At 38.3% G+C, this 24,072-nt stretch overlaps 3 protein-coding genes across 19 annotated transcripts in view; 2 read left to right on the forward strand and 1 right to left on the reverse strand.

Moving 5' to 3' along the window:
- The first annotated feature begins 104 nt into the window (after positions 1–104).
- On the forward strand, positions 105–12,712 carry mak (male germ cell-associated kinase). Of its 11 annotated transcripts, none has more exons than XM_044104834.1 (16): positions 121–270; positions 2,329–2,714; positions 4,131–4,185; positions 4,667–4,788; positions 5,526–5,605; positions 7,677–7,809; positions 7,959–8,130; positions 8,541–8,708; positions 8,829–9,074; positions 9,146–9,351; positions 9,504–9,643; positions 9,834–9,980; positions 10,711–10,797; positions 11,133–11,252; positions 11,406–11,507; positions 12,012–12,712. In XM_044104834.1, exons 2-16 carry the CDS (start codon positions 2,614–2,616, stop codon positions 12,170–12,172), a joined length of 2,040 nt encoding a protein of 679 aa, XP_043960769.1. In that variant the 5' UTR covers positions 121–270; positions 2,329–2,613; the 3' UTR covers positions 12,173–12,712. The 11 variants fall into 11 exon arrangements, with proteins under 11 accessions (XP_043960776.1, XP_043960769.1, XP_043960765.1 ...); XM_044104830.1 differs by lacking the exon at positions 5,526–5,605 and adding an exon at positions 6,879–6,961; XM_044104835.1 differs by lacking the exon at positions 5,526–5,605 and adding an exon at positions 6,879–6,961 and having other exon boundaries at positions 11,445–11,507.
- tmem14ca (transmembrane protein 14Ca) lies at positions 12,707–15,344 on the reverse strand. 4 transcript variants are annotated; one of them, XM_044104846.1, is made up of 5 exons: positions 15,233–15,344; positions 14,645–14,729; positions 13,453–13,554; positions 13,123–13,210; positions 12,707–12,897 (listed from the first exon to the last, which is right to left on the reverse strand). In XM_044104846.1, the coding sequence occupies exons 2-5, from the start codon at positions 14,718–14,720 to the stop codon at positions 12,837–12,839; spliced, it is 327 nt and encodes a 108-aa protein (XP_043960781.1). In that variant the 5' UTR covers positions 14,721–14,729; positions 15,233–15,344; the 3' UTR covers positions 12,707–12,836. The 4 variants fall into 4 exon arrangements, with proteins under 4 accessions (XP_043960781.1, XP_043960782.1, XP_043960780.1 ...); XM_044104847.1 differs by having other exon boundaries at positions 15,214–15,315; XM_044104845.1 differs by having other exon boundaries at positions 14,847–15,249.
- Positions 15,345–18,001: 2,657 nt separating this feature from the next.
- Positions 18,002–24,072, forward strand: part of tfap2a (transcription factor AP-2 alpha) — a 14,859-nt gene continuing 8,788 nt past the window's right edge. The window contains exons 1-2 of one of the 4 annotated variants that reach the window (XM_044104851.1): positions 18,002–18,170; positions 22,892–23,311. In XM_044104851.1, coding sequence (XP_043960786.1) covers positions 18,138–18,170; positions 22,892–23,311 — 453 coding nt within the window. In that variant the 5' untranslated portion in view covers positions 18,002–18,137. Of the gene's footprint in view, positions 18,171–19,653; positions 19,944–20,632; positions 22,297–22,891; positions 23,312–24,072 lie in introns of those variants that run through there. The other 3 variants (XM_044104850.1, XM_044104849.1, XM_044104852.1) reach the window with 3 other exon arrangements.

The raw sequence follows: 24,072 nt of genomic DNA on the forward strand, positions 1-24,072 counted from the left end.
AACATAAATGTTAATTTATCAGTCACACATTTCCAAAAGGGTTGGGGTTAGGGTTAGTCCTTGAAGGACAACATTCCCCACAAAGCCTTGCGCTTCTTGTCACCTGGTAGCCGAACAAAGGGGTCGCGTTTGTGTGTACGTTTCCATGGAAAGGAGTCAGGCGGACCTGCACGCACACAGTTTATCGTGTGAGCTGTGATACAGACACTTCGTCCAGTTTATCAGGAGCTATCAGCGGAGCCAGACAACGGCTGCGGAAACGAGCGGCTGGTGAGTTTAAAAACACACAGAGGAAAAACTAGAGGGAATTACTGCTTACTGATAAGAAGCAATGGAGAAAGTGAGCTGTTAGAAACGGACATGTCAGAAACTAATAAAAACACGGTCTTATTAAACAGCGGTCACTATGAATTGTGTATAGTTGCCTGACAAAACTGTCTAAAGAAGGTCAGTTTATTTGTTTTGACGTGTAGGTTTTTCAGGAAGGCATGGCTACTGAATTTAAATAAGTTCTGATAAATAACGTTAATATTATTTAGTTCAGTGAGCATTATCACATGAAGTACTTTTTTCCCCGCCTTATGCGGTGAGGTTGGTATCTGAGTGGAACTGACCTTGATTAGCTCCCGAATGTCATGTCGTATAGGTACATCTTAATTCCTTTTAATCCCTCCCCAGCAGATTGCAGGCCAGCAGACCTCTGGCCTTTATTCTCCTTTAGCTGATCATTGTCTCAATGCGACCTGGACAGAGCTGGTATTTGTTTCGAGAGAGTACCTATAATAATAACTTGAAGAAAGATACATTTAATTCCTAATGAGTTGCACAGATTATTCGTAATTTTGGAGATGAGTCACACTATAGTAGAGAGTTTTATAATTAAATACATTTTACTTAGCCTTTATCCATAGCTTATTTCTCTGAAGTTAATTTATAATGTGTAAACAACACACGACTATTCATTGTGTTTACTCTATTTTAATGAAATTTTATGAAACACCTACTACTTGTATATTAGACAGTGATTCTCCCACAAAAAACAAATACAATAAAAACTATAGATTTTTTTTGTCATGTCCTGACCTTTAGATGCCTTTGTTATATGGTAAACATATAAACTTATAAAGCTACATGTGTATTTTTAATGGAATAGCATGTTAAGAAACATTTTTATTTATTTCCTTGAAAGACTGACCATAAGTAGTTTGGAACTTTTTTGTATAGTATTCTTTGTAGCTTGGCAACTGTTAGAAAAACAACAACAACAATAAGTAACTGTTGCTAACTTATTTTGCAGCATGCCTGATTATTTTAGCCAGGATGCAAGTATCATTTTTGTTAGAGTTGTATCCAGATAAATCACATTTTTATGATAAGCCAAAGATTAATCTGTTCAGCAAGCTAAAACACGTTTTAAAAAAAGCTTGAGGTTTGGATCATTAAGAACACATTTAGCTGATCTGGAGTATCTTGTGTTGCAACAAAACGCTAACAGCTAAGCTAGGGCCGGCCATCACTGTTTTCAAACTAAGATTGGATGAAGTGTATTTGCTCCTCCATTGCAGGCTACCAACCAGAGTAAAAACCTGATATTTTAAAAAGCAGAACAAAAAACATGCCCAATATTCTGCGCAATAACTATTTGCAAACTACGGCTTTAAACAACATTTATTCTGTTTTGCTTTTGTTCTGAAGCCTACAAATCTAAGTCAAAATAATATGTAAATGTAATAGATAACAATTGTGACTACAAGCATCATCATATTATTTCAACAGTCTGTTTCTACTTTAAATAAAAGCAGCTATTTTGTAATAACACATTAATTTCTGGCGCTGTGGTGCAAGCGTAAAGAGAAAATGAGGTTTATTGTAAGGGCTCTGTAGTTGTTGTCCCTGTAATTTTGTAGGAACCTTTAGGGTGGGGGATTTTCCTCAGCATAACAGCCAAACAGCGTGATCACTATACCCTGTGGCGTCGATCAAATCCTCCTGCCAGGCAGTGAGCTCGGGGGATGTTGTGGATGCCGGTAAGCGTGTTGGTGATGTAACAACCTATTTACATCTCCCATGGACTAATCCCTCCGGGGCTGGCCGTGTCATCACCCCGGGGTGTTCATGTCACAGCTTCCTACACGTCTAAAGGGCTGCACACCTGATCCTTCTCTTCCAGGCAAAAAACAAGAAGTGATCAGAGCATCATCTTTATCCCAGCTCTCTTATAATTCAGATTTAGGAGATTGTTTAAGGTGATTAGGAGTCTATAAATAATGTTCCATTTAGAATTGACATGTTGCTAATGGATTTCTTTTTTCTTCTTTTCATCTTCAGATGCTTCTTTACTACAAACTCAACTACATCGCCAAGATACGCCTCCTATATTCATGGACAGGAAACTGCAAGAAGGCCTTTAAACTCCTGACTCAGTAGATGTGGAGCATTTTCCCTGGTTGAAGAGTTTTCATTTTGGAATAGAAGAAGTGAAATATTTTGTCGGTCAGACCAAACATTAGGTCAAATGAAGAAAACAGGAAAGTAATTTGAACTGTTACATCAGAGCTGCTCACCTAACACATAAAGAGAACTGAGACGCTGATGAAACAATTTTAAGAGAAGATGAATCGCTACACCACCCTGAAGCAGCTGGGTGATGGCACCTACGGCAGTGTGCTGATGGGGAGAAGCAATGAGTCTGGAGAACTCGTAGCTATCAAGAGGTAGGGATTTCATTTTTTTTTCTTAGTAAACCATTGTAAATGGTTACCTAAAGCAAAAATTCTGAAGTTAGAATAGAATAATATTTAGACAGATTAATAATATGACACATTCACGCGTAAATATTTTTTCAACAATGATTATTTGAACCACAGGAATGTGCAAAAAAATTTGAAGCAAAATGTAGACCATTCTCTAATTGCTTTTATCTGAAAACAGACAAGCAACAATTATTGATACTGATGGTAAAATGAGAGAATTACAGTCTTGATGTTATCTATAATGTTTTTATTTTGATGTTTGACACTTGTACAGGAGCAACACATAATTTTAATTGTGTAGAGTATTATATTTTTCTGTCCTAAGGTCTTTTATAGAGTAACAGAAGTCTAACACCTAGGTGGCAAATTTGATGGTTCTGTTTGCATACAGTCAAAGACTGCAGCTGGTTTCTTTGCAGATGGTTCATTTATACTGTATTAATTGTTGTAGATCAGCCTTACTTTAATAGGAATAATGAGATGCCCTCCTTTTGCTTTTACAATATGAATATCCACATTTTTCGAGACCAAAAATATTTCCAAACATTGCTGCTTTGCTTTGTTTCCCAAGATATTCAGCAAGAAGTGCTACAAATGAAATAGAAAAATAAATCCAGTTATATGGAAATTTTTTAAGTGGAGCTTTTGTTATATGAAATATCTGTGATATTCTCAAGCAGTCATTGTTAACAGATGTACCGTAATATAAAACTATCGAATTAGGCGCTGGGTTAATTAGCCTATTTCAGCTTTCTTGCGATCAATAGTGCAAACAAACCAGTAGCCTACATTTCTTTGTCCGACTCTCAGCTTCAGTGTTCAATAATAGACGAGAAACCCGGGAGATGGGTTCACTTGTTGATCATTTGGTTACCATGCAAGATAATACATGTGGTGACGGCGAAAGGCAGCGAAAGTAGAGGGTAGGGTGTGTCAGGTTCCTGATATTGTGGAGCAGATGAGGAGAAAAGGATTTGTGCTCACTCTAGCTCTTATGTAATTCCAGAGGGTGGGAGAGATATTGTTGATTTCAGAGGATAAACCAGTGCCAGCTGGCACACTGCTTCCCATGCATATGGTAACAACACTGGCAAATTAATTGGTGAAGTCCAAATGTGAAAAAGGAATGTTTGACAACAAAAAGAGTCACTTTGGCTGTAAAATCTTGGACCCTTGAAGCCTTGTACTTGTAATAATGTAAGCTGCAACTGAAGACAGGTCAAAGGGCTTGAATTATTTATAGAGTGACACAAAAGACATAGTGCCATTACTGTAAAGATAATAATAGTGCTTTGTTGCGTGTTCAAGATAAGATAGTTTCTTTTGCTGCACATCTACACATCAGCATCTCATTCTTTTATCTCCTGTCTTTCCTAGGATGAAGAGAAAGTTCTACTCATGGGAAGAATGTATGAATCTAAGGGAAGTCAAGGTAGGGATGTGTCACTGGCATCACTGAAACCCAGGGAAGGAATTCAAATAGGCTGCTTTGAGATGCAAGAAATGCAACACACTTGATGTTTCAGTGTTTGAAACTGAAACGGTTTGACAGGAGCTTCAGTGTCAGTGTGCCGATTAAAGATGAAGTCAGAGAAAAAGTGTGGACAAAACAATTTCCAAAGCGAAATATATTTTCCGCGGAGACTTCCAGGTTGTTTATTGAATTCATTCAGTGCTGTTAATTACAGCTCTTTAAGAGAAATCGAGGTCATTAGAAATATGTATTAAAAGGTGATAAATTTGCGAAACCAGCGTTGAAGTTCACCACAAAATTGACATTCCATCTTCTAAGAATGGTGCATCCTTCTAACAGAAGTGTCAATTTGTTGTTAATGTACATAAATAAGCATGATCTTTCAGGCTTTATAGTGTGTTTTTTTTGTCTTTCACATTGTCTCTCTCTCTCTCTGTAGTCTTTGAAGAAACTGAACCATGCGAATGTGGTGAAACTAAAGGAGGTTATCAGAGAGAATGATCACCTCTACTTTGTTTTTGAGTACATGAAAGAAAACCTGTATCAACTAATGAAGGACAGGTAAGAAGAGGAAGAACACAGTCTGTGTACTGATGGTTTATAGTGATATTAGAGTATCAGAAATATCTGGATCACAAAAAAGTATCTTAAAATGTTTTAGACAACAGGGTTTCCCTCAGTGTGTAATAAGCCAGGCCACCAGGCGTTACTTGTGCCCCCACCGGGATCAGCATTGTTAATTTATTAGTTTTTTTAATGATTACCTTTTTAAGACTTTATATTTGGTGTTTATGTATTAATGTACCAGTCTTTTAAAAATGTGTAACTATCAAATGATATTTCCAAATTTCCTGTCAACATTTCTTAACTCAAAATCACGGCGGGTGGCTGGATGACAGGCGTAGCGCCCTTAGAACCGGTCTTAGCAAGTTTTCTGGGGGAAATCCTGGACAAGTATTATTACTATTGGGTGTTTGTTGTCTATGTTTTTCTAGGAATATTTTAATTTTATTTCCTAATGCATTGTAAAAAAAATAAAAATCAACAGCCTTAAAGGCTTAGAGTTAAGAGTCTCATCTCAAGAGGTTTTGATGTGTATACACGCCCCAGTGTGTATACTTGCAGAGCACAGTTTGGTCTTTCCGGTAAATACAAAACATAGAAAAGAGAATCTGTTCCTAATGTTTTATAATCAAAAAGAATAGTCACTAAACCTTGCTCTACAAGAGAACTATATTTGTGATGACTTTTTTGTCTGACTGCCCCTCAAAATGAAATGTCAATTTGTATGTTTACAGAAGAAAATTGTTTCCTGAGTCAGTGATAAGAAACATAAGCTTTCAGATTTTGCAAGGCCTCTCATTTATTCACAAGCACGGTAGGTGTACCGTGCTGGGGTGATTGCTTTCAGATCTGTGAGAGCTGTTTCATTCTGCAAGAGTCAGTGTGAAAGTATTGGCATTATTTTCAAATCTAAATTTCGGAGGAAAATCGTGACACTGCATGTAGTGATTTTCCAGAGAACCATAGCTGCATTGTTTTAAATGCATCAAATTCTTGCAGTATGTGAACGCTCCATAACTTGCCTGATGGAAACATTTGTCTAACTCTCTGATCTGTTCTGTATCTAAGTGATGAAAGGATGCATGGATGCTCTCACTTTTTATCTTTAGGTATTATTTGTTTTAACTAGATGAAATCATCACAACATCACAAATAAGAAAAAAATGTATGTCATACAAAAGCACTCATGTGTAAATATACTTTCTGTTGAGCCACTCAAAGGTATTCGTGCCCTTCCACAAATCAGTGTTTTTTAATAGGAGAATTGCATGAAATTGTTGAAAACAGACCAAGAATAGTCTCGTTTCCAGTCTGCCATGACCAATGTTGGGGATACTGAAAACAGGTTAAAGGAGCTCTGGTCAGAAAAGAACAAAGCTTTACTTTTTCACCAATATGCAAGTTGCTTTGTGAGGTAGGAAAACTACAGCTGCACACCCTGTAACAACCTAATGCTAAAACTTGGCAGTATAAAACCATAGGGAAAACCTGTCGGAGATGGCAAAGGGTTTGGAGTGGGGGTTAGGATCACCTTCCACTTTGAAAATGATTGTAAACATATAGCCACATTTACTGTGGATTGGTTTGGAATAGTAATGGTAATTGTATTACTGTATGTTAGAGTGACTCAGTTAAAGCCCTGACCTAAACCCAGTTCAGAATATGTTGTGAACTTGTTATTCATAAAATTTGAGTTTTAGCAGTTTTAGAAAGAGGGACCATCACTACCTAAATATTTCAAAGCCAAGAAGAACTGCCACGAAAATTGGTTGAACGATTCACTTGTATATAAAAATAATGTCCAAAGCCACCTATAATATCCTTTCACTTCAGAGGTATGTACTACTTTATGTCGATAAATGACAGAAAGTACAAAAGATACTTTGAAATTGTGGGTTGAAATGTGACAAATTATCCCAAAAAAAGTTCAAGGGTTGCAAAAATTATTGCATAAAAGCACTATAAACATCCAAGCATCCCTCCATCCAAAATGCACGTACCTTTCCAGACTTCTCTTTTCTTAACATTTTTCTTTGATTTCCCTTCTATCCTTTCTTCTCTTTTTTTTCTCTTTGATGTGCTGTTAGAGAGAATAAGATGTTCACAGAGAATGAAATTAGGAACATCATGTTTCAAGTGCTGTCTGGGTTGGCTTTTGTGCATAAGCATGGTAAGGGGCTTTGTCATTTTTCTCTTTTGGAAAAAGTAACATGACCTTTTGCTTTTTAGGTTTGATATATTTCATGTAAACAATCTTGTCACCGTGACCCATGAGAAGGAATACATTGCATATGCAAATACATTGGTGTTATTAGGTATAGCCACTAGGTATGCCTATGCTTTCTCTAGAATAAAATTTATAGAGACATACAGCAAAATATATCTTTTGAGGCCATTAAACACTTTCACCCCTTTGGCTATATTTGATTGATTTACAAACAGGTGATTGCATTATCTAAATATGGGAGAGATTTTTCAGTTTCCTACCATACACAACCTTCTGAACTCACATTTCATTGGAAATGTGGAGTGAATGAAATATTTGCTGGTAAATTTGTTTTGTTTGTTTGTAATTGAATATTTAATCAAAAGCGAGTCAAGCTCAAAAGACTGGAGGTCAGTGGATGACAAGATTGTCCGTTTTGGCCCAAAACACAAAAATAAAAACTGGATTATGTTGATATTATCTTACATTTAAAGCCCAGCTGACGCACAGTAAATTTATTTAGTGCAGGAATGAAAATGAAGTGTAGTGATCTTTTCTAAGCGGGGAGTTAATTATTAAATTTTTCAGCCAATCAAAGAGTGGATTCAAAATATTTCCTTTCATATTTTCATCATTATCTTGCTGCCTGATTATAAACTCTGCGTTATAATTTTTCCAGGTTTCTTCCATCGAGACATGAAGCCAGAGAACCTGCTGTGCATGGGTCCAGAACTGGTTAAAATAGCCGACTTTGGACTGGCCAGAGAGATCCGCTCCAAACCTCCTTACACAGATTATGTTTCAACAAGATGGTAAAAAAAATAGATTTCCTGCATTTGGAGAAATATGATGTCAAAGCAGTTGTTTTTGTTTTTGCTAAAAAGCTTAGATTTTTATTTTATTTTATTTTATGCTGCTTGAAATCAACTTTTATATTGAGGTATTTCTGGTCTGTGTCAAGGTACCGCGCTCCTGAGGTGTTGCTAAGGTCATCTACCTACAGCTCTCCTATTGATCTATGGGCTGTGGGCTGCATCATGGCTGAACTTTACACCCTTAGACCTCTTTTTCCTGGAAATAGTGAAGTGGATGAGATCTTTAAGATCTGCCAAGTTCTGGGCACCGTTAAAAAGGTGAGGAATTTCTGGACGGAAAGAGGTGGAAAAGACAGCCTTAAATCAAGTCTTAATTTCATTAACTTAGCTGCTCCTGTAAAGTTATAACTATTTTATTGGTATTACTACGAAGACATCTTAAGACAGCATCGCTCAGCCCTAATATCTATATTTAAAAGGGTGGGGTGTTTTTTTTTTTTTATCATTTTATCCAGTTATTAAGAGTCAATGTGAAAGCCATTGCAACCCCAAAGTTGCAGGTTGCAGACCCCTTGGTTTGAGAAAGTAACAAAAATATAGAATTATATTATATCTTATGTAACAAAACAGTTAAATGCCATTTTAAAAATGCATTGTAGAGACAATATTTGATAGGCAAGGCTTTTTTTTTTTTTTGCACCTGATGATTTGATTATCTTTACAATTAGATGGATTGGCCAGAGGGCTACCATCTAGCATCTGCCATGAATTTTCGCTTCCCCCAATGTGTGCCGACCCACTTGAAGACCCTAATTCCAAATGCCAGCAAGGAGGCCATTGCACTAATGCAGGACTTTCTGCAGTGGGACCCTAAGAAAAGGCCCACTGCTGTACAGGTCGGCAAAACTAATGTTCTGAAATAAAGTCTTAACACTGTCCAGTGTTCATGCTTTTAAATTGTATATTGGTAGTAACAGTTTAACATATTCTACCCGTTCTGTTCTCTCCCCGGCAAGGCCTTGCGGTATCCTTACTTCCAAGTAGGCCAGGTGTTGGGGCCTCGTCCTCAGAGCCAAGAGGCTAAGAAGGTCCAAGCTCGTCCGATGGTTCAGAAGCAGCTCTCTGAGTCAAAGACAGATCCCCAGCAGTCATCGTCAGACTCCAAAGCTTCCGCATCTTCAAGAAACTATTTGCAGCATCAGCCTCTTCAGCAGATCCCAATGCCTCAAGTTGACAGTAAAACCGAAGGCATCAGCCACGCAGTGAGTAGCCTAATACAATTCTTAAACACCTCTGTATGGATCAAAACATAATACCTCCTTTTTTTTATCAGAAGGCAACATCAATGGGCAGTGAAAATGCTGTAGGCAGCAGCGGGATGGGGCTGCTGAAGAGTGGTCGTCGTCGCTGGGGTCAGGCAGTATCCAAGACATCAGACAGCTGGGATGAATCCGACCAATCGGAAACCGCCGCCTCCAACTCCAAGAAACCCAGCCTGGGGACTGCAGAAGGGGATAGGAAACAAGAGCCCTGCTCACAGTAAGTGCTGTAATGTGCTAAACGTGTGGCAAATTCCAGTTATGAGGCACATCATTATACGGTTGACAAAACTGTAACAATGCAAGCTTATTTAAAAAAACTAATAACTTTTTTTTTTAATTATTATTATTAATATTTAAATTTGTTTGCAGGCCCAAAGAGCAGAAACCTCTATATTCATTTAGCACAGTTACAAAAATTCCCAGCAATGTTAAAGTTGGCCAAGCAGATTATAATCTTCCTGGATCAGCAGCACGGCAGCACTATCTTGGCCAGTCTCGTTACCTACCAGGTAAGACAAATGGACAGCCTTCTTTGTGGCTAATAGGAGCACAATTCATCAAAAAAAAGTTAAATATTAAATAAGTATTTTTGTGACATATACAGTACTTTAACACATACATTTATCAGTCCATACATCCACCTATTACCTAAACCTGCTTATCATTACCAATGATATGTAAAATGTTTGTTATTTTAAGGTCTAATTGGCAAGACTCAGACTTCCTCTGGAGAGAAGGAGTTGAGTGCAATGACATTGCGGGATCTGTGGGAGAACTCCTCAAACATTGCAAATAAACCACTTTGCCCGATCGGAGGAGGATTAGCCGTCACCAGAGCTAATGCAGGTAACGACAGCTAACGGCTAATGCAGAAATGCTACATACTGTATATGCTACATTGTTGTGTACACTGGAGCAAGCTCAGACTCTGAGATTACTTAAACATGTAGATACATGTAGTAATTCTGTTTGAAAAGGAAAAATAGTCACATTACTATTCATCTCATACATTCACAAGCTATATATTTTTAGCCTTTGTACTCCTCAGTTTTGGTGTGCAAGTTTTCCCTTTTGTAACTCCAAAGTGTAGTAAATGTGTTTTTCAGACAACGATTATAAAGTTATGTTTACATTAACAAATTAAAAAACCCATAATGTTCTGTTGCTCAACTACACTTCTAAGGCTTGTTAGCAGCTGTAGTCTCACAGCAGATAAGCTTTGGGTTCAGGGCTCCTGAAGTGTTTGGGATCTTAATGCCTACCTTTTTAGAGTCTGTAGTGTAAGCAGACACACAATATCTACCCCCTTTACTTTGCCTGCCTTTCTTTCACCTTGTCTTTTCCTTTCATTATGTATTTATGAGATTTGGTCTGACTGTTAAAGATCAAGCGCTTCTTAAATGACCACTAACTGTACCCACCTTTCTTTTCATTTTTTCTTCACCTGTCTTTGTTTTACTATTATTTCAAAGTATTTCTTCTTTTTCAGCTTCGTTATCCTAAATCTTTATTTTTTTTCTTTCTTTCCTACTGCCTGCATCACTTCTTCAACTCTTCCGGTTTTCTGTGAGATTAGAAGAGAATGCCACTAAATCGGTGGATAGCACCCCAGAGAAAACAGTTGTCAAAGAAAGAATATTGGAGAAAATTGATCTGTCTAAAGGTACTTCAATGGAATTACTTATAAGTTAAAAAATAGTGATACAAATGCAGACACATTTCAAATTTGCATTCCATTAATGTATACAAGTTATATGCAATTTAGGGAAAGCGTGCTTAAATAGCCAGAGTTGTGGCAACTCCAACCTTAGTCATTCAAACTGAGACTCAAATAAATGTAACTCGAACAGCTGTGATTTCAGTACTTTTTGTATGTTATATTTTTATTCATTTATTGTTCATCTATCTGTTATATTCTAGTTTAGGCTAGTTCAGACTGTATTAATCAGTCTACACAGACAAAATACACACTCTTAAATTGTCTTTTGTTTCTTAAAGGGAACTTTGTGAGCACCAAGTACAACCTCTCCGGTGGCTACATCCCTTCTTTCCAAAAGAAAGAGGTTGGGACAGTGGGACAGAGAATCCAGCTCGCCCCTTTGGCTGGCCAGCACTCAAGTAAGAATTTCACCGTTTATTTGTTTTCAAAACCTTCCCCACCTGTTTAAGTTTGCTTCTTTGTCAGTGACACTGTTCCCTTTTTCTGGTCTATTACTTTGCACCTCTCTTTCAAAAGTTATTCAACCCTTTTCTCTCATTTCTTCACTTCAGTCAATCTTTCTTCTAATTCTTCTCCTGATCATAAAAAAGAAAAGACCAAATCTGCAAAACTCAAGCCCATTTCCAACTCTTCACTGAGTGAAACTAATGAAGGTACTCGTTTTGTAGCCAATTGTGGTGTTTTTTTATTTTTTTATTAATTAGCTGATTACGTCATTGAATATTTTAGTTGTACATTTCTATATTTTTACATTGTATATCGCTACTCTGATTAAAAAGAAAGTTATATTCCATAATTTAGAATATGCATCCAATTGAGGCTTATTAGCTTAAAAGTAGCATTTGAAAGTAACCTTTCAGCAGGTAATAAACATACTTTTCATTAAGCCCACATTTCTGTATAATAAATGTTTTTGTCATATGTAATATTCCAATCTTTAATGTTGTTTTCATAAGCAAAGAAATTCTCATAATTAACAGGAATAAAGGCTTGGACGTATCAATCTATGTGTAGATACTCTATACAATGTGTTTCACTTAAGAAATTGAGTTAACTAAACTTTTCAGTAAATATCTTAACTCGTCAAATACGCATGCGTATATGTTGCTTGTTGTAAATTGGAAGTAGAAACATAACAGTCTGCCGGTTCCCTTCAGATTACGAGGGCTGGAAGAGGCGGGCAGACAGGACTCAGGTGAAGGGCAGCAGCTTTTCAGCATTGGGGAAGACGTCTGGTAATCTCCTGAGCAGAGCTCCTGCGGTGCAGCCAGTTCACGGCCGGGTCGACTGGACGTCCAAGTACGGCGGAAACCGATAATCCAAGAAAACAGGAACCAACCCAAGGACTGTCTGCTGTCCTTGGGTTTTTATCTTATCTTTGATAACAAATATAAATGCTGAGCAGTTTTTGCCACCAAACTCATCAACCACGCAGGATAAATATGTCACACCAATATGTGGTAAACCGACCAGCTTGTACATGTTTGCCAATACTGCTAGGGACTCTCAAAGTATTCTTTAGGGATCCAGTATGAGCAAGTCCAACTGTTAATGCGTGCATATTTTAAGTAGTACTTGAATGCATCAGAGCGATGTACCTTTTTAAAAACTTTTTAATTTGTTGTAAATAACCGTTTGTCAAGAAATCTGCAAAGCTGAGTTCAGGCAGTTTCTGTTTTTGTGTTTAGGTAATAGTTGTGAAGGATTCTCTTGATACTGTAGAGCAACTCTTGGACTCTTTGTATCATGCAATGAAAAAAAAATGTAACATTTTGTATTTATTTTATAATAATAAACATATAGATGTTCACGGTGTATTTATAAAAAAAAAAAAAAAAAGACAAAACATGCATTTCTGTACAAATTATACATTTTATTATCAAACATTTTTGACCAGAGTAACACAGAATGTCAAATTCCGAGAGGATGCTCCATAACATGACCAGATAAAAGCTGAAAACTGTTTTTGAACAGCTTCAACCTCATGAGGACGCTGTAGGTTTCTGGAGCAACGTCAAACTAAGCTTCCCCACCATCAGCAGGCTGAAACGAGATGATCACATTAAAAATGTTAAAACAAAAGTGAAATGACTTCCAAGTTAGCTGAAAAATACGACAAACATTTAGCACCTGGAATCAATTGTTACAAGTCCACTCGAAACCCGCCAAATCCACTTTTTTTTTTTTTTTTACATTTGTTTTATTTTACACGCTCTGCGAATATCCTTTTTGGATATTTGCAGAGTATCCAGAGCTAATAGAACAAACCTTGCTCCTGCCATCAAACCAGCTGGCATGAACTTCCTCGACCCGTAGAATCTCTTCCCCATGATGGCAGACAGAGCTCCGGATGTAGCTGCAATATCGAAAGTGATGGTTAGTGAACCGAGTCATGAGGAAGAATAATAATCTTGTTCAAATGTATTTATCCACAAGAAAGCAATTGCAGTTTATCATGTTTTGAATTCCTTTCATTTATTTATTTATTTTTTTACTAATTGCCCGAATTTTAAAACCAGACATGTAACTAAACCGCTAATTCTGAGTTGTTCCTAAACCAATGTTTTGCCACTGTGTGTGTCAGCATATTTGACATACCTAGAGACACCCAAACATTATTCGGGTCGTTGGAGATCTGGTAGGCTCCAAAACCTGCGAGTCCCCCAAAGAGCAAACCAGCAGCCAGTGAGGGAACACTGCCTGTGTGTGTGAGAGAGAGAAGAATATTGAGGAAGAAAATATCTGACACTAATTACTCAAGACTTTTTTTTTTAATGGGAGGACATAATCGTTTCAAAAGGTAAACTCGAGAATGTCACAATAATTACACTTATGGAGAATTTCTTTTTTTTTTCTTTAGAAAATGTACTTAGGACAAATAGAAATATCGTTTTCAGCAAAATGGAAATATGATAAAAAGTAAATTCTGGTCATTGAATTAAATAGGACAGACTTTTGTGAATAATCTGTTTTTTAAAGGCTTTTACATAAATACAAACATCCACCATCTGCCAATAAGGACACCGAGATAACAGACATGAAACAAACTAATTTCCCATCCAGCTTTATCATAATTTTTAACTGACATTGTAACGACATAAGTTATGTTACATTCCATAAGATTATAATGTTTTTTTAACCACTAAATGTATAATTTCATCAATTTAACACTAAAAATGGATGAAATATTCTAGATTAAGTTTAACATAGTTGGAGAGTTTTTTTTTTTTTCTTTACAAATTAACATCCCACAAGTTGTGAAACTCTTCTGATGTCCACAGGACACTGAATAACCAAGGAAGATTCCAAGTGTTATTATTATTGAATGATTTCAGTTTACCTTGATGTTGCAGTAAAGAACATTTCTTAAAGAGTTGAAAAATGTTATGGAAGTTTATATCTTTTTTTAACATTAGATTTTGAATTTGACAGGCAAAACAAAAGTCAATTTCTTGTAGATTTATGTTTTACTCATAAACTATTTTATTTCAATGCAATACATGCAAACATATTGTTTATTTTAGGAAACTACTCAATTTAGTTATAGAAAAGTCAGTTACAAAACCAAAAAAAGGGAAGAGGTTGGAACTGTATCTGCTATATTTGTAGTTACTCCCGACATACTATTCTTTTGGTCCTACAAATTAATAGACATGCCTCATTTGTTTACATTGTACTTTTGAGAAGTTATCCGCAACTTGTCCTCCAAGATGAACTGTGCACAGCATAATATTCACAGAAGTGAACGGACAGGTACAGTGATCCCAGTTGAACGGGAAACATTTCTCACCTGCTTTCACGTAACCAACGACTCCCCCGGATGCCACTAGAGTGGCATATCCGTATCCTATCCAGTCCACAGACATGTTAGATGCCTGTCACAGAAACCCAGCAGAGTCAGTAAGACAGCAAACACTTAAACGCTGCAAACATTCAACTATCGCAACGAAGTCTTCTAATAATCTGTTTTGACCCGATTATTACATACTCACACATGCAGAGCCATTATTTAAGACGTTGCATTTCTCCTCATGTGACAAGGAGCTGTTGCTAAAAACTAAGTAACCCAAGAGAACGTATGGCAACATTATGACCCGTCTGAGAAATGTTGACGAAATGTTGCTATATAAGACACTCACCACATCTCACTACACAGATGGACGCATGTCTAAGTAAGTGCGTTTGGCTTAAAAGATAAGACAAACATGCGACACAGAGCAAAGTCGCGCAGCTTTGGCTGGGATTGAAAACACGCAGAGAGCAATGCTAAACTCTACAGACAAAACAAAACACGGCTTTCAATGGCAGAATGTGTCGGTGTGGCAAGAGAAAAAAAAATAAAATAAAGTTTAAAAGAACCTATAAAAGGACGTTCGACCTTGTTCCTTGCTTGTCGTCTGTCTCCACCACCGGTAGCTTGTTCTCCCCCGAACACAGAATAAGGTGGCGCACAAAGCCTGAACCTAGTTTGGTGGCCGATGGGAAATGTAGGCGTAGCTCTGCAGAAATATAGGATGTGGCGGTACGATCCTCAAACATTTCAAGATCCAGCAAAATAAAATAAAATAAAATAAAATAAAATAAAATAAAATAAAATAAATCTTTACAGCTAATAAATAGACTGTTACTTTTTAAATCATGTATTTCATATTATACTCTTGGTATTTATTACAAACGGAATAATATACGAACCTGCTTAAGTCATCCCGTTAATTATGGTTCAAGTCTTTTAAAAACTTAACATTCAGTATATCAAAAAAGAAAGAAAGAAAAAAAAAAGCTAAAAGCTATACCGGCTACACTTGATTGTGTCAAACCACAAACGTCACACTTTTAGCAGCCACAAGGGGGCGCCACAGGATTATTTTAGAACTACGATGTGGTTAAGGCAATAAGTGTGCTAAACTTAAAGTTCCTCTTTTTATGTTAATTTCGACTGGCTGTTTAGAGTTTAAATAAATAAATATGTTCCAATTGTGCAACAGGCAAGTGTGGTGGGTTACCACTCAAATTCTTATTTTTTTATTTTTTTATTGAGATTTTATGAAAACGAACTAAAACGTCATTTGAACCAGGTTTATATTTTGTACTTATCCAAACCAAATTAAGGTCAAAGCTGATTGTAGATTAGTTAATTAATATAACTTCAATCGTTCTTAGTGCACAGTTTCATCCCAACTGGGTTCCAGGAAACTGCTTTGGCGTGTTGTGTTCCGTCGCAAAAAGAAAGGTGGCGCTAGAATACAGTTTAATTTCCAACCCTCTGTTGCAAAATAATAATAATAATAATAATAATAATAATAATAATAATAATAATAATAATAATAATAATAATAATAATAATAATAATAATAACAGCTAATTACACAAGGCATTTGAGCTACGAAGCCGTTGGCGTGATTGTTACAAAAATAAATAAATAAAAATAAGTAATAATAACAAAGGGACCAATTTTGAATAATTAATTGATAAATTATACTGTATATATATTGACCAACCGGTGTTAACCGTCGCTCGCGTTGTAAAACCTCACCGGAGGGCCGCTGCCTGCTGTGTGGAGGTGCCCGAAGCCAGTACCCATACACATGCAGGCTGGATATTTAAACGGGACCCCGCTCCACTCTTAAGAGGAGCCAACCCTCTGACGGCTCTTCTTCAAAAGTTACTCCTCTCCTGCGCAGACCCCCAAACAATATTTCTGATCCGATCACTACCTCCCTTCTCCCCCCTTTCCCTCTCCATTCCTCCGGCCCCCCTTCCCCCTCCTCTCCTTTGTCCAGTTCTACGCTATATAGCTGCAGGTAGTGTGTGTGTATGCGTGTGTGTGTGTGTGCGTGTGTGTGGGTGTGTGTGTGTGTGTGTTGTGTGTAGTTAAAACGTGTTCGCCTTTGAAGTCAAACATGTTGTTTTAAATATTAACACCAGAAAAATCTATAGATAGACTCCACGCGGAATTATGCAACTGCAAAAAAAAAAAAAAAAGCGGAGAAAGGTTTAAAACAAATAATTAAAAAAGCAGCAGTTCCATCACAAACTTTAGAAGAGCAAATTGGAAAAAAAGAAAGAAATAATACTGCATTCATTTCTGAAAACTGTTCGATACTGACATCAAGATCAATGTGTTTAGTTTAGATGTTTTGGAGCAGAGGGAGGGTCATTAGGACGCTTCTTTAGGAAATCTAAGGAAAACAAAAGGGAGTTTAAAACACAAAAAAGGGGTTTGGGACTTAAAACCTTTGACCATCAGCATCTATGTGAGCGCACGCGTTCCTCTGCTATTTGTGTGTGTGTGTGTGTATGGGGGGGGAAGGAGGGGGGTTGCGTGTGTGGGTGAGTGTGAACGTCTGAGAGGGAGAGATCATTCGCTCTCGGCCCGCGGGCTTCACATAAGTATGTATTAGAAATAAACAGCGGATAAATAAATAATGACCCTCACAATAACGGGGCTTTTTTTTTTTTTTTCGTTCCCGCGTGTTGAAGAAGTAATGACGCTGGCAGTTAACCTTCAAGTTTTTTTTGTTGTTTTTTTTTTCTTCCTCTTCTTCTTTTTTAAATTGACACAATTTCATTTGTAGGGAGAATTTATGTTTTACATCAAAAGCATATCAGATAATAAAACAGGCAGTGGAAAGTTAACTGACTTCTAGAACGACACCATGATTATATTCTCTTCAGATTTTTTTTTGTTTTGTTTGTTTTTTTTGTCTCAATTGTGCCTCACATCAAAGTTTTTAATATTTGACACATTTACTTTGCCTCACGATGTTTGATACTCTAAAGGTTTATGCAATATGCACTCACTCCAAATTAGGCTAAATACACCTTCAAATAAACAGGGCGTCTCTAGGAAGTTTTTATTAGAGTGAAGTCCATTTGTCAGAAGTATAAAATTGTATAAATATATATGCTAATTATGTTTTTTAAAAGCAAATGTATCGTTTTCCTTCCTCTGACTTATCCAGCGCTCATTCCTCGCCTTCCTCAGATCTTAAGCTGTTCCACACCCGCACCAGTGCGCATGCGTCACCAGGTGGGCCTACACGGTCTTTCTTTTTCCTTTTTTTTATGGCCAGGTGAGGTGATTGGGTCTATGTAAAAAGAGAAAAAAGAAAAAAAGGGAAAAGGTTTACTTTGGGACCTGAGGCTCAATGAGATAGACACGGTACCGGAGCGGCTCAGGAAAAACAAAAACAAAACAAAAAAAGCAAAAAAACAAAACAACAACAACAACAACAAAAAAAAAAAACACGACCAAATCCACCAAAGGCAAGAGAGGACAAGGAATGTCAATTATGGGCAAAATGGGGGAATGGCAGGTATGTGTTGATTATACTTTATTGGACAAAGAGGCTGGAGCGAAAAGAATCCATGAAAAGTGTCAAAGTGTTGGCTTGTTGTGGCATAAGGCTTTTGTGGAAATATATATATATATTTAAATTTTTTTGCACGCTAGTTTAGTGTTCTACTATGGATAAGAGATGATAGATTTTGTCAAGCAGGCTGATACGAAAAAATGTTCACGAATTTCCTAAGATCTTGTCTGTTAGTCTTCTTCCATGCATCATGATTCGTCTGATTTTTCCTTAAAACTGTGAGTGTATATTGTGCATAATTCACCCTTAATCCTTCATCTGAAAGTCGAGATGTCTAGAAAAGTTTTGCTGTGAACTCCTCGGTGGCTTCTTTGCGTAATTGCGACTTTTTTTTGTAAATACAAAACTTTGCGCACAAATCCTCAATCCCTGCCAGCAGCTAAAACTTCAGATTACATGTAAACAACAACAACAACAACAAAAAGTGAACTTTTCTTTTATTGTCCAGATATATGTCTTAAAAAAAATGCGCCTCCTTTAAATGATGTGAAACATGTTTCCCTCGCTTAAACCTAACTAAATCCTGCCGCTGCTTTGGATTCATTAATAACAAAAGCCTGAAAAAAGAAGATAAACAAAAAACAAAACAAAAAAAAAACACAGGGTGCTCCACCAAAAATGGTAATTCGTGGTTTTAAAGCGCAAAAAAAAGGGAGCCAACGCCTTTAAAGAGGCCGTCGACCTGTCTGCTGACCCGCGACCTGCTGAGGTGAGGGACTAGGCCGGCGACAGGGCAGAGTTGGGCTCCCAGTAGCCACTCATTCAAATGAAACAGGGTCCATGTTGTTGTGTTAATTATTTACACTCCCCTCTTAAACCACGCTACCTTACAGGTATAGTCAATGGAGCTGTGGGACGCTTTTGGAATGGCTCACCTTTTTAACATGAAAGGAAAAGCCACTCTCAGTGGGAATAAAAACACAGCTTTAGAAGGTAGGGAAAGACCAGGGGTGGGGTGGAGGGGGGGGATCAAGGTAATTAATTAAAGAAAAAAAAGTCTGGAAATGTACACTTTAATAAAAATAAAAATAAAAATAAAAAAAATCCTACCGATAAGTTCCACAGTTGAGTTTTTTAGTTATAGACTTAATGCGCCTGTGCATTTTTAGTCTGTTAAAAGCGCAGAAGAAGCCGTCCCAGGTGCACGCAGGTCTCCACGCGAGAGTCCAAACGCACCTCAGCGGGTAGAAGCGATGGCAAACCGTGTGTGCAATACGGCCTCGCCGCTTCGGCTTGCGTTACCTGTGCGCCGCATGTCCATTGCTGTTGATGTTGTGTGAGCACATATACACGGCAATGATGGGGGGTGGGGTGGAGGAGGAGGAGGAGGACGGGGGGTGGGGGGGGGGGAATCAAACGGCTGTTGATATGCTAATGAGGCCCTGTGCCAGTGTTATTACAGAGCTGCTCCAGCCCTCCACTTCCACCATTAGAGGGAGACCTCAGAGCGCAAGACAGACAGACAGCAGCAGCAGCAGCAGCGGCAGCGGCAGCAGCAGCGGCAGCTCACAGGCAGCTTCAATAAAAGTAGATCTTTTTTTACCCCCCCCCTTTTTTTTTTTTTTTTTTTTAAACTACAGAGCGGAGGGGGGGTGGTGGGCAAGCACAGTTTCACTGAGTGGGAAACAACAAGGCTGCTCAACATATAGGCACTTCCACAAATCCATGAACATGCTTTGGAAATTAACTGATAACATTAAATACGAAGACTGCGAGGTAAGGAACTTTTTGGGATTTCTTTTCTTTTCTGTTCTCTTTTTTTTTTACATTTAATTGTACTCTAGATTTTCAGATGAGCAAGAATAATTACTTTCAAGCACACTTTTGTTATTTTGATCATTTGCTTAACGCTTACTTGACAGCTGTTCGATTTAACTGCAGACCTGTGCTGCTACTCTTACACATTTAAAAATTACTTGTATAATAATAATAATAATAATAATAATAATAATAATAATAATAATAATAATAATAATAATAATAATAATAATAATAATAATAATAATAATAATAATAAAACATGCTGTTAAATACTTCAGTACATTTTAATTCCACCTTCGAACATCTCAAAAATATTAGCAGATATATTAAATGTTCGGGACAAAAAAATAAAAAACATTCACTTACCATAATTTTATTGGCAATAAATATGATTCTTTTTCGCAAGAATGCGTGGGGAATGACCGCCTTAATTAAAGCTCAAGTGACAGCCACGTGCTTCCTTTCATTTATAAATTATTTTAAATTAAATATATATATATATATATTTGTTGAACAGCAGCCTTGCTTGCGTGCGTGTGTGTGTGTGTGTGTGTGTGTGTGTGTGTGTACGTGCGTGTGAGTGGAGTGCTTACTGAGCGAGTGAGTGTTGTTTTGGACACAGACAAAGTTTTGGCAGTAATATCAGAGGCTTGTTTAGGAGTTGAGAAGCCAGTTGAACGTGTTTTTTCTTCTCTCCCTCCCTCTCTCCCTTTCTCTCTTTCGCCCGCGTCCTCTGAGCGCAGAGACGGACATGGAAAACAAAAACTAAGAAAGAAAGAAATAAAGAGAGAGAGAGAGGGAGGGAGAGAAAGAAAGAATAGAAAGAATGGGAATCTTCTTGTTTGTGTCATGTTGATTTTGTCGGTCCGCGGGGGGGCGGCGGGGGGTGATCTTTGAGGCCGGTATCGATGGCAAAACCTCAAGCAGATTTGCATGTGAAATCCTGGAGTGTTTCGTAATTCTGAAGCGCGTGTGGAGGCAGGCAGTGAAGTGTGTCAAAAAAAAAAAAAAACAGCCGTGCGGAAAAGTTCGGTTAGAGCTCTCGATCCAGCTGCTCTGCCTTCCCTCCCCACCACCACCGCCTTCCACCCGTTTTTTTGTTTAGTTTTTCATCTTAAGACTGTGGGAATTTATTTTCCGGATCAAAGTTAATGTCACCCGGCGTGGCTCGGAGTCGAGGAGGAAACCGGTGAGTAAAGTCGGAATGAGAGACAGAAGCCCCGTGGAGGACAGCTCTTCGGAGTCTGAGGCGGAAAACAAAGGGACAGGCGAGGAAAACGAGGCGATCGCGTCGTCTGATGAATTTTCACCCACTTCAGAGGTGCACGTTATCATTATTATTATTATTATTACCCCGCGCCCCCCTCCATTCCCTGCTTGGTTTTTTCTTCTTCTGTCTATTCCGCGGTCCAGATCTTATTCCTAAGTCTTTCTTTCTTTCACTTTTGCGCTTTGGCCCTGGGACGCTTTTAAAATGCCCCCCTCCTTTCACCCCCTCTCCCTGATTCGCCAGTCGCCAGTGAATGTCCCTCTTTTTTTTGTCTCCCTTTCCACTCCCCTCCACTCTCTCTCTTTCTCTTTCTCGCTCTGCTTCTCTCTCACTCCCTCTTTCTCTCTCGCTCCCCCATCTCTGATTAGATATACTGATTCCTCCTTTCAATGGACGTCATTTACGCACAGACTCCTGCCCTGAGTTGCGTCCTCCACTTCACGCCAGATTTCCGACTATTCTTCCCTTATTATTAAGTGTTCCTGTAATATTAACAGTCATGAATGCGCTCCACTAGGAGTCCAGGAGGGAGGACGAAGAAGCGACACTCTTTTTTTTTTTCTTCTTCTTCTTCTTCTTGCTAATATGAGCTCGCGCGAGGGGGACGGTGTAGCACTGTGATAGAAGCCGGAGTAACTCGCAGACCCCCGATCCACCAGCACCGCCGAATAATATCTGCAATTCTTCTTCTTCTTTTTTATTTATTTATTTTTTTTATTTTTAAAGACCCAAATGACGAGCGGCTCGGATCTTACCACACCTTTCTGATGGATTATCGTCCTGCTTTTGAGGCGCATATCTGATCCTGCGGGGAGAGAAGAGTCTTTTCTGGGGGGCCTATATATATATATTTTTTTTCCACCCTTGTGTCGCCCCCCCTCCCCGCACCCTCTCTCCTTCTCCTCTTCAAACACTACGAGTGTTTCGTGTTTTTTTTTGTTTTTGTTTTTTTTTTCTTAAAGAAACATATATTTTTTTCTTTTGCCAAATCGCACCAAAAAATCCGTACAGATGTTGGTGCACAGTTTTTCCGCGATGGTAAGTTGCTGGAGCCTTGACATACTAGATCTAGTTTTTCTTTCCACGGTGTGCATTCCATTCCATTCCATCCTCCCTCTCACCCCCCCTTCCTTTCTTTTTCCCCATTTTTAAAATATTTTTGGCTCATTTTGCGGATATTGCATGCCTCGAAAAAGAAAAAGGAAAATAAAAAAACTGTGCTCGTTTTGTGGGAGAAAAGCATTCAAATAGTGGACATTTTCTGCTGCTGTGGATTTTTTATTATTTTTCCTCTCTTTCTCTCTCTCTCTCTTCTAATTTGCAAGTTTTTTGCGTGTGTGTGTGTGTGTGTGTGTGTTTTTTTTTCTTTTGTTTACGTTTTTCATTTCAAAATAGCTGCCATTATGGAATAGAGTGGATTTTATGTTTTATTTTGATCTCAGTCAAAAGTGTAACGATGTTGCTCATAATGTTCTCCACTCAGGCCACAGTGCCTATAAGTCTTCGCCTTCGGTATATCCGGTGGCTACAATAAATTAGTGCATTGCTGATTCTCTAAAAAAATAAATAAATAAAATAAAAAAAATGTCGGTTTCGTCTAAAACAATCGACCGTCTCCCATCTTCCTTGGCAGGACCGCCACGATGGCACCAGCAACGGGACAGCCAGGTTACCTCAGCTGGGCGGCGTGGGTCAGAGTCCCTACACGAGCGCCCCGCCGCTCTCTCACACGCCGAACTCGGACTTCCAGCCCCCGTACTTCCCCCCACCCTACCAGCCCATCTACCCGCAGTCTCAGGACCCGTACTCGCACGTCAACGACCCGTACTCCCTGAACTCGCTGCACGCCCAGCCGCAGTCGCAACACCCGGGCTGGCCGGGCCAGAGGCAGGGCCAGGAGAGCGGCCTGCTGCACCAGCACCGCAGCCTGCCCCACCAGCTGTGCCGGGAGTACCGCAGGGAGGTGCTCCTGCCGTCCGGCCACGGCATCGACACGGGACTGTCGGACTCTATCCCCATCCATGGAATACCTCACCCTTTAGATGATGTTCAGGTGAGGCAGTTCTTTTTCCCTTTATCTTTCTTTTTTTTTTGTCCTAAAAAAATGTAAAGACTAATTTTGTCGTGAATCATTTGTGATTAAAATTCAATTAGATTGATTTGCTCTATTGTGCATAACGTAATGGTTTAAAAAAATAAATTATTATCAATATTTAGCATCACAATTTGAGTATTTACTTCATAGCTGCATTTAGGACGCATGGAATTTCTCTTTTTAAAATGAATATTCGGCAAAACTGATGGGTCGTTTGTTTATTTTTAGAATGGATTTGTAAAAAAAAAAAAAAAAAAGAAAAACAAGTAAAAAGACAACGCAAAAAAAGTAAAAAAAAATAAGATATTTTCTACATGACTGGAGTTTATGAGGACAAAAGAAGCATTTATTTAATTCCTGTTCTCAAATTTCAAATAGATTGCCATTTTCTCTGGTACATCGTAAGGGAATTGAAACTGAACAGGTGAAACCCGTGCATAAAGGCCTATATATTATGTACATTTTCTCTCCGTCTTGCCACTTTGATTAGATTTTTTTAATTCCATTTAAAAGAAAGTGATGCAAGCTGCGTCTCTGTCTGTGCGAACAATGCCTTCGACATGACACTTTATTTTTCTTTCCAGTTCTTTTTTCTTTTTTTTATGCACGCTAACAAGAGAATTGAGTTTTCTGCATCGAGTTCAGGCAGCTGCGATCACTAAAGACGCGTGATAAACGAGCTGCCGGATTGTCAATAAAGGACCGCTCTTATTGAGACG

Source organism: Gambusia affinis, linkage group LG21 (assembly GCF_019740435.1).
Source record: "Gambusia affinis linkage group LG21, SWU_Gaff_1.0, whole genome shotgun sequence".
Lineage (NCBI taxonomy): Eukaryota > Metazoa > Chordata > Actinopteri > Cyprinodontiformes > Poeciliidae > Gambusia > Gambusia affinis.